Consider the following 10,102-nt stretch of genomic DNA (forward strand, 5'->3'; position numbering starts at 1 on the left):
AAACAATGACGGATCTACATTTTCGAACATTTATACGAAATTTATATCGAATATTTAATTTTTCCTAGAAATTTTCCCAACAAAAGTTTGATTTAAAAATATATAACGAGTATTTACATTTATCATTAACAAAGCGGTAAAAATTCTGTTTCAAAAAATATAAGTTTAATTAACGTAAGTTTATTATAAATAATTAACATATAAATTTTTTTTATAAGAGAAAAAAATACACATTATAATTTACGAAGCGATATGATTAACTTGTAAATCCGCCACTGGTATAAGATATGGGACATTTCTTATCTTGATAAATTAATCTTGCCGGTTTATTTTTGTCCGTTAACATCCGTTGTTACATTACTGTCAATCTTCTCTATAAAACAATAGTCTTGGAACGATTTTGATATGAAAACGTAGCGAAGAGTTCCGTCCGTTCACTTTCTTCCTCCTTTGAGAGATCAGGATTTCTATGGAGTGGACACGAATCGTGTGTAATATCACTCCAGGAATGGCACAGCTATCCGAACAAGCGGTTATTCCATTTTTTGGTCCTTTGATACCGTCATTTTCACTCCAACGCTCACTAATACGTAATTTTACGATAATCGCGCGCTAAATCGTTATCAATCGATGAACTTAAAGCAACGAGAAATGCGAAAGGTCGGTCCAATCGCGTATCTTACGCAGGACAGCGAGTTTAGGATTTTCTCTACACGAGTTATATTCTTTTTATTCTCTTTCTTCTGCTTTCTAATCGCTTCGTCTTCTATGATACTGGCCCTCTCTTTTTCTCTCTCTCTTGCAAAGTTGTTTAATGATAAACTTAACTAGCAGCGGTAACCGATCACCCGAATCCGCGTGACTCGTTCTGAAAAACTTTTTAATCGCCGCGGAGGAACGTGACCGCCTTCGAGAGAAAGGACGGTTCGAGGAATGAAAAGAACGCGCGACGCGGATAATCGGCGACCGCTCGTGATATGTAAATGGAAGCTTACGAACTGTATTGTACTAGAGGAAAGATAATCGATTTAATTAAAAAAAAAAAGAACAACATGATATGAGGGAAGAGGGAAGGGGGTGGGCATTCGCTTTGCATTCTATTATTCCCCCAAGCAGCAACGATTTACACAATCTATATGCGCGATTTAAGTCCGAGAAGAATTTCCCTCTGTCGGAAAAGGGTCCTTTTCATATTCTTCGAACACCGATCTAACTTTTTTCCCAGACATCACTGTTCTTCACTGTGGCGTTTGCTGTACGCAGTGTCTCTCACAGCTTATATACTCGAAAGCGACTCGACGTTTCCACCCACTCGAGTTCCTCTTCAACGGGAGCGACGATCGCGGGCCTGGCTGTCGAGCCGCCCGGGGCGTCTCGTTACAACTCGGTCGTAAGCGGCTCGGCCTTCTCGACGATCACGTGGAACTCTGTCTCCCGGTACAGCCTGCCATCCGGCACCACCATGGTTATCCTGCTGTCGACCGGCGTGCCGGACGTTGCCGCTTCCCTGCCGATCACGCCATTCTTCTTGGAGACCACGTCGGGTGCGTTAGTGGGCACGCTGATCCACTTCTTCCTGTTGTTCCGCCGGCGTCTTCGGCAGCACCAGACGATGAGACACACGCTCGCTAACAGGGCGAGAACGGCACCTACGATAATTAGAATGAGAACGAGCATGGAACCGCCGAGCGAGCAGTGACGCGTCTCGTAGTCGACGAAGCTCGTTGGTACGCCGTCCAGTCCGCCGTCCAGACATAGGAAGGTCTCCGGAGTCTCGTTGATGGGCTCCTGGGGCTGCGACAGCGGAGGCGGCACAAGCGAATTTTGTCTCACGTAGAACCGTGAGTAAACGCTCGTATAATTGAGCACATTATTCTTCCACACGGGCAACATTTGGCAGTCACAAGCCTGCGCGATGAGTAGATTATCGAGCTCTGGCCGAAAACTCGCGCGATCAAACATGAGCGAGCCCTCCTCGAAGCTACTCACGCTGTTATTCTTGAAGATGAGGCCATGGACTAGCGATGACGAAGACGACGATGACGAAGACGACGACGATGACGATGATGATGACGATGACGGAGGTGATCTAATCTCGCGATCCGCGCGAATACCCAGGAAAGCACCCATGCCAATGCTGCCGAAAGTGTTGTTCTTGATGATGACGGCGCCGCGCGCCGTCACGTCAAACGCCTCGCTCTCCAGGCTCTCGATCGCACAATTCTGTATCGCCACTGTTCGCGGGCTCCTCACGATAAAGGCGTTGCTCCTCACGGTGCCCATTTTCACGCCGTCCAGCATAAACTTGTGGTAGACCTCGATGTCGTTCATGGTACGACTCGGCAACTGATCGCCGAAACTGCCACCTATCACGTGGAGATAACCGACGTCGAATTTCTTGAAGGCTTGCGCCTCCGTCGTCTCGATGCGGCAGTTCTCCAGTCGAAGAGTGTCCGTGTGGATGAGATTGGCGAACGAGAAGGCACTCAGCTGGCCGATCCGCACATTCTCGAACGCGATCGCCTCGACGTCGCCGCGGAACACGAAGCTCGGCATCACGTCGATGCTGCTGTTCCGCACGGAGATCCGCGTGCGCGTGCTGTGCGATGACAGCTCGAAGCTTTGTCTGGCCAAGGTCAGATTCGCCACGTTAATCAGATCCACCGAACGTAGCCCGGCCATCGAGGCCAGGCTTGAGTTTGCGAGTATCACGGACGAGCAGTTGCTCACCACTATCCTGCTGGTGTGGGGACTCAGCCGTCTATCCCCCTCTGTGGTCAGGATCAATTCCTGCAAGTTGAAACGACCTTTTATTTCGAGATATCACGATAGCTCTATATATCTTTTATATATCTTTTATATTTATCTATATAGAGGGGGGAAGAGGGTAATTATTTTTAAATTTGTTCTATGAATATTCATTATATATATTATGTATGTATAAGTACGATCGTATCGTCTATCTCGGATAATTCTTGATCTAAAATTACTGACGAGAAACAAGAAAATACTTTTAAAATCAGGGCTTTTCATAGATAATAAGATTTTCTCGCGAATTAATTTTTAATATATTTTCCTCAAGAAGGAAGAATCATAGTAATTTAGCGCAACGCAATACCGACAGGGAAAGCCCTAATAGAGGTCGAATAGCCGTAATTACAGGTTCTAACTATCCTAATTATTCGCGATGTGCGCGTTGAGTCTTGCTAATTATCGCGAATAATGTCGTTATCATAATCATGGAGGAAGGGCCGACAGCTTAATTTCATGGCATATCTCGTAGCCGTCATTTCTGTCTCGCGTTCATCGAAAGGTGACGCGTCACAGAGATTTACCATCCCCTTTGTTTAATCAGTCTTCTTTCCTATCGATCGCTTACGCGAATCGAGCTGTATCGTTGGGTTTTCCGCTCTGGCTCGACACGTGTTATCCTTGCATTAGATAATTGCGTGGGATTATCTGCTCGCGCATACGAACTCGTCTCACGTCTTGCGTACGTAAACGATATCGAAACTCTTCGTGTATCGAACGGAAACTGTTTTGTATATCCGAGCAGCGGATATAGAATCGGGGGGGAAAGCGATATATACGGATGATTTTGCTAGTTTCAAAACGCATCGAGCTGCGATATTATTGGTACGTTGCCCGTGCGATACATTTATTCGAGTTTGCCTCATTTATTCGTGACCGCTGCAACTTTCGTCGGGACGTCGGAATCGCCCGGTAAAGCTCGTCGACATCTAGCATGTGTATATCGAGCGGATCAATCTTGCGAGAAACGCGAGTCGCTCTTTGATTGCTACAAAGAGGCCGAGATATCGCCTCAGGCCAAGCGTGCTGCTCTTATTAATTACAGTTTATCTTTTCCGTCTAATCGATTCCGTTTAAGCGTTGAATTCCGAGAGAGATAGCATTCGTTGATTTCGTAAGAATTTACGATTTCAAGACTCTTACAATCGTTATCATTATCTTATAACTCGTTTTATTATGTCATATTAAAATAAATTTTCACTAAATAGCTGCCCCTTTTCATTAAGAAAAGTGAAGAATAAAACTAGAATAAGACACAATCTCTTCATGTCATCGGATTGCAATGAAACAACGCGGAAAGATATGCGAGACAGACCGTCTGTTGAATGGTAAAAATAGAGAATAGAAATAAAAAGGCGCGACGCAGAGAGATGAAAAAGAGAGGAAGGTCTTTATATTATTCTTTTTCAAACTCTGTCTTTCTTACGCATTAACGTCTTGCCCCATTCGTCCCTTTCTGCTTCTGTTCGAAAACTCCCTCTTTTGTTCTTGTTCCATTGTTCACGGCTACTTTTGGACGCACGATGTCGAGCAGAGATTATTAACCGACGTTACCTGTCTATCCGAAACGAAACTACTTTTATCGTTCGCACGTTTCGTCTGAAAAATTTATGTGATGGGAGATTTATTTTGAAAGTAGTATTGAAACTAACATAAGTTTTACGCTTCTTCGTACAACAATATTGTTCGGAAAAATGTGTGTCGACTTTTGTTTGGTCCTGTATTATCTAAGGGAGACAATAGAAAAATATTAGCCTTAGAAATTTTGAAAAAAAAATTGTCTTCGGAAATTTAGTACGGAAAATTCGACATTGCATCGAGAAATGTGTAATTGGTTCCTCGCGATGGCTTATCCATCGTAAATGCGTTTCGACGTTCGAAAATTCATAAGTAGGCAAGTAGGGTGCGGCAGAAATCGAATCGAATCGTAAGTTCCTCTGCATGATTCCGATGGACATCTGCATTTTCCTTCATGGGAATTTTGCGCGCTCGTAAGAAACGTGAGGAAAGCTTGCAAGAATCGGAAAGAAGACGAATCGAGATGACGTTTTCTTTTTTTTTTTTTTTTTCTATTTTCAAACAATGCACCTCTATTCCGCTCATACTTTCTGCCTTAGTCACGCTTTCGCTTTTTCTCTCCCCCTTTTTTCTCTCTCTCGCGTCTGCAATTTTTCTCTATAGATATGAAATTTCCCTCTTTCGTGCTCTCTTGGAACATTTTCAACCCGTCACGTCTAACTCCACGTTCTTTTTCGTGCGCCCGTCGATTACCAGGGAAACGATTCCCGCCGGGAATTAAACTCGAGGACGCGCGTTAGTTCGCCTTTTTTTGTCCGTAGTTGTTCGCCGTGTGACATTTTCCCTGCTGCAAATTTGCGGGGTAATCTGCGCGATCTCGTCGTGCGATAATTCGAGAGAGATTGCGAGTGATCTAACGTCGATTATGGCAGTAATCGAATGTGCCTTACGTTCTTAATTGAACGGGAAAAGGTTCGAGGCGTCCCATCCCGCGCGTCGTTACATAGACATTTTCCCGGATGAAAATGAGATTGGTTTAATGGGTGGGATTAAGTTTATCGGGAAAACACGCGATTGTGTCGAATCTTGTCGCGCGAAAAAAAAAAAGAGAAAGAGAGAGACGAAGGAGACTCTCGACCCCGAGACCGGAAACGAGGCAGCGAACGGAAAGTGGCATAGTGCCGCGGAAATGGAAACGAAAGCTCTTTTACGATCCATAAAGAATTTATGTGTAACAATTTTACCCATGGCAGCGTCAGTTTCTTTCGCGAAACTTTCCGCGTTGCCCGAAAATTCTCGCATACCCCGCTTAATAACTTCAAGTACGAGAAAACTATCGATTATCTTCGATCAATTATTTTACATTGACGTTAGTTAATCGCGACAAATTTTGTCGACGATTATTACGTTTTAATTAGCGTTTCGCACCCACACATAATGGCAACGATTCGATTTACCATCGATAGAAATGTTTAAAGTATTTTTAAACACAGACACAATACTTGATCAATATCATCTCTCACACAATCGTGCCTTATTACTGTTGGGTTATTATTAGCAAAGTGATCGCGCGATGCTATTCCGGAGAACGATTGTTGCCATTTACTTAAAACCGTGCGTTTTTATCCACGGCAATTTTCTCTGCACGAGTGCACATGGACCGTCGTAGCACCGTTTTTCCATTTTCCGAGTATTTTCATAACCGCGCGCCTCTTTCCCGTAAGTGGCACCCTAACATTTCCAACGGTACTCCTTACAGCCGTTACTTTTACACCCCTGACCCCGGCCGGGTTCTCTTTCTTTCATCGTTTCGTGTCTTATTCCGCTTATTACGGCCAAGCGAGTGAGTTTAAAGTCGCGTTCACTAAAAGGCTCTCTCAATTATTTACGCTCGTCGTCAATTATTCAGTTTGCGACCAAAGACTTCGTACCTCTTCTTCCTTCCCTCCCCTGCCTTCTCCCCCTCATGTTGGCGAGAGATCTATCAGTGGTCCCCTCGTTGTTATAAAGTGTTTAACTTAGCAATAACACGTAAATTAATCACGATTATTAATAAACCTAGTATTTTATAAAATGTACATCTCTGTTTTTCATAGTCTAATCTATTAATATTTAGAATATATTTCTTCTAAGATATATTAAGGTTTTTCTAAATCATATTCTCCGTGAAAATATTTTCGCAAAAAATATATTACACGATTATTAATTTGACAAACTTACTTGATATTTTTTTATAAAATGTATTTTTGTTTTTTATTATGTCTACTGTTACTTATAATCGTGACATGTTTTTAAAATTAAAAATTTTTTTTTTTGTAATTTACTCTTTATTATTCAATGAAAATTATTACCATAACTATTTTGCATTTTAAATAAATAATGATGCAAAAAAATTAAGATTTATAAATTTCCGCGACTATAAATTTTGATCATATTGAAATATTAATCAAACGTTAAACTATTCCTTAACATCAAAATTCCGTTTTCATCATATATTCTCTCTTATATTCTCCGTTTTACTATAATTATGACTTCACTTTACACGCGTGACACATCATCGATGATGAATGGGTTATACGTTCTCGACCAATTAGCTGGGCAACAGAAATTCAATCCCGTTTCGAGCGATTTATATCCCTTATCGTCAGTTATACGCCACTTCTTTCTTGTAATCCGCGTTATATCTTCCGCTCGATGATAAAGTCCACGCGTGATTTCATTTTTTGCTCGTGTGTCTGCGCACGAGTACAAGGTCGTTGAAACAGCTATGCATATTAGGAACCTATGCACATGTAATATCAATAAATGATACATAGCTTCGTAAAACCCGCTCGCTCCTCCTCCCCCGGCGGTCGTTATGTCACCGAGAGAGGGATTTTACGGATCAAGTTTACGGTATTGTCGCGGGCAACAAGAAGAATCCGCTTTATCGGGGACAATAATGACGCTCGCGAGGACACGCGGTAACATTATCTTCCTCTTCTCGTTTGGGATTCGCGCAATTAAAACGCAGGACGTCGTTGCATCGCGAAATATTTGTCCGAGCTCGGGCTCGGACGTTCCGATTAAATTTCGTACCCTCCTCGCATCCAGGTGAATACGAGACACGTTTATGTTATCCGGTACGTACAGCCCCGGTAGCGGAATTATTCCCGCGTGTGAAATTGATAAAATCTCAGGAATTTTAAATCAAATAACGCGAGAGAGAAAGAGAGAGGGACAGAGGGACTTTAATTGTAGTAACAGGGCTGATTGTTTTATCTTGTCCTGTAATCGTCGAGAGCGTGATGTATATTCACGCGGGCATCTCCCTCTCTCCGAATCGCATTCATTACTTTCTTATCGTATTCCCGCGCGCATTGCACTCTTTATCGCGACGGAAAAAGACGGGAGTCGGAAAGGGGAACGGAAACTTTCGCGAAGTCGAATTTCAAACTCTCATCATCGTAAGAGAAAGGGGAAAGAAAGAGAAAGAATTTTCAAATTTATTCAATAAATTCAGGCAGCGGTGGCGGAAGGAGCGATAGTACTCGCGTTACCACGTCGTAGACCGGTATTCGATTTGATTTAACGAAAATCGACGACTTCCGGTTTTGGCGCGTCACGATAGTCCTCGCGCGCACGTTCCTCGAGAGTCCGGAGCCGCGGCGCTCGTTTATCGCGATATCGTGTTGCGATTATGAATCATTCGTGCTTGTTATAGCTGCGCACGTAGGCGGACGCTCTTTGTCTATCCTTTAATATCGCGGATGGCCGGAAGCGATGGCGGGGGAAACGCGCTCGCGGGAGAAACGGACGGACGTACGAGCCCGGGGGTTCGCGTGATCACGGATCGCCGGGGGATCGCTCGCCCATTTTTTTCACCGCTCGAGAAGGGGTGCGTGGCCCCCCGGGGGGGGGGGGGGGATAAAAACGAAACATTTACGAGGGGCAGGAGGATCGACGGATCCGCCATCCTTTCTCGCGCACCTTTTTATCTACCTGCCTGTCCTTCTCGCACCCGCGCCCCGACCCTACCCGATTTGCGTAAACACACTCTAATTTATGGAGGGTTCCCATCCCTCCGTCGCGGTTGGCACCCTCGCGATTTACGAGAACCTCCCGCGTAGCCGGGAGATTAGAGGCTCGTCCTGATCGTTCTTTCTCCCCCTCTCTCTCTTTCTCCCTTTCTTCGGCAACTCCGATGTTATCCTTACTCCGTTATATCGATGGCAGGAGCGGTGAAGCCGCTCGAAGGAATCTCAGGACGCGCGCGATTATTACTTTATCTCGATCTTTGTTGCCGTCGCAACCTGCGGCGATACGGGACGCCGAAGACGTCACATCGAGATCGCGAGGAAACATTTTCTCCCTCTCGTGTTTTTTTTTTTTTTTTTCGCCTTTCCTGTCTTTTCTTTAGGCCGCCGGAGAGATCGGGTTTTACGATTTCGCCAAGCTACCCGCGGTACCCGCCTCTTTATCTCTCCGTCGGGTAATTCGCAAATGGAATAACGTCCCCCTGCGGAACAAAGGACTGCCAGACAGAGCCCCGTGTCGCATTGTCTGAGATTTTTCGTGCGATAGCGATAGCTAATCCCGCCGCGGTTTCCGCACGAATTCGTTGTTGAGAGAGCGTACGCGCGCACACCCTTTTCTATCGTCATTCGTTGTAATCATTTGAAGTGGAAAGGCGGTAAGAAAGATCGGAGACGACGATCGCGGACTCTCATCGAAACGAAATCGGGATGAAAAGGACCGAGTCAACCTTAGAAACCCGACCCTGAGATCTCGAACGATTTTATTGAAAAATAAATGTCTATAAAATTCCGGTTTTACATAAAAATCTCGAAGAAATGTTTTGCAGAAATTTATTAATATCATCAGTTTTTCTCTTCTCTCGTGTAAAAAAAGAGAAATATATAAAAATATGAGGATAGCGTATACAAAAAGTAGACGAATATTATAATTAAAAAATCCGTGTAAAAGATAATAATTACTTTTTTAGGGCTCTGGTGTTATTTTCTCTCTCTCTACCATAATTATAAATATGATATATTTAAAACGCGAGAGAGGTCATTGCATGAATCCAGGATCGGGTTACATCTTTTCGTTCGTGTTGAACAGAGAATCGGGTTCCACGAGTTAAATACGATAAGCTGTCTCGGGCATATACGCGAGAGGAGAAAATATACTTCCTTGTCTCTCGGAGCCGGAAGATACGTGCCCTAGATCTACGTCGCCGATAGCGCGAGCGATTTTTTTCCCTCGCTATCTTTCCTCGACCTCCTCGCGGTATTCGCGAGGCGAGGTGATTCAATCGAAAATCGATTCTAACGCGAATGCTTATCGGGGATATCGGGCTTGTGGCGAACCTACCTCTCCCTCCTCCTTGCAGTCGCAGGTCAACCGGCCGTAGTGGTCGCAGGAACAAGGGGGATAGTCGCACCTGCTGGTGGAGTTGGTCAGGACGCCCTTGAGTAAGCTGCTCCAAAACAGTCCTAAGATCGCGCTACCCAACACATATCTCGTTGCTCCCATTTTGCGCCTCTCGCTCGCACCCTCGCCCCCGCACCTCTCTCCTTCTGCCATACGCTCTCAAAGGGTTTCCTCTTCTCGCTCCGTCTTTATCACCGGCTGTTTTATGCCAAGCTGGCGCCAGGCGATAATTCCGCGTCGAGCCGACCGCGAGGTCGTCTCGACATGTCTCTTCGCTGCTCTTTAAATCCGCGTTGTCGAATTCGCCGGTGTTTTTTTTTTTTTTTTTTCCAATTGAAAGAACCCGGGGGCCGGTTAA

The 10,102-nt window shown here is 44.5% G+C and overlaps 2 protein-coding genes across 2 annotated transcripts in view; one reads left to right on the plus strand and one right to left on the minus strand.

The window, feature by feature from the left end:
- LOC115240302 (E3 ubiquitin-protein ligase MYCBP2) overlaps nt 1–10,102 on the plus strand; it is a 208,337-nt gene that overhangs the window by 11,803 nt on the left and 186,432 nt on the right. The gene's annotated exons all lie outside the window — the stretch shown is intronic.
- On the minus strand, nt 7–10,074 carry LOC115240298. Its single transcript, XM_029815365.1, has 2 exons — nt 9,685–10,074; nt 7–2,790 (listed from the first exon to the last, which is right to left on the minus strand). Exons 1-2 carry the CDS (start codon nt 9,895–9,897, stop codon nt 1,378–1,380), a joined length of 1,626 nt encoding a protein of 541 aa, XP_029671225.1. The 5' UTR covers nt 9,898–10,074; the 3' UTR covers nt 7–1,377.

The sequence above is a fragment of the Formica exsecta genome, unplaced genomic scaffold (genome assembly GCF_003651465.1).
Source record: "Formica exsecta isolate Colony F162 unplaced genomic scaffold, ASM365146v1 scaffold423, whole genome shotgun sequence".
Lineage (NCBI taxonomy): Eukaryota > Metazoa > Arthropoda > Insecta > Hymenoptera > Formicidae > Formica > Formica exsecta.

Bases quoted from the DNA above. Each gene is read 5' to 3' on its own strand.
- LOC115240298 (XM_029815365.1), bottom strand. From the start codon at position 9,897: ATGGCAGAAGGAGAGAGGTGCGGGGGCGAGGGTGCGAGCGAGAGGCGC. The intron at 2,791-9,684 runs GTAGGTTCGCCA...TTCAACTTGCAG, and splicing joins ACTGCAAGGAGGAGGGAGAG to GAATTGATCCTGACCACAGA.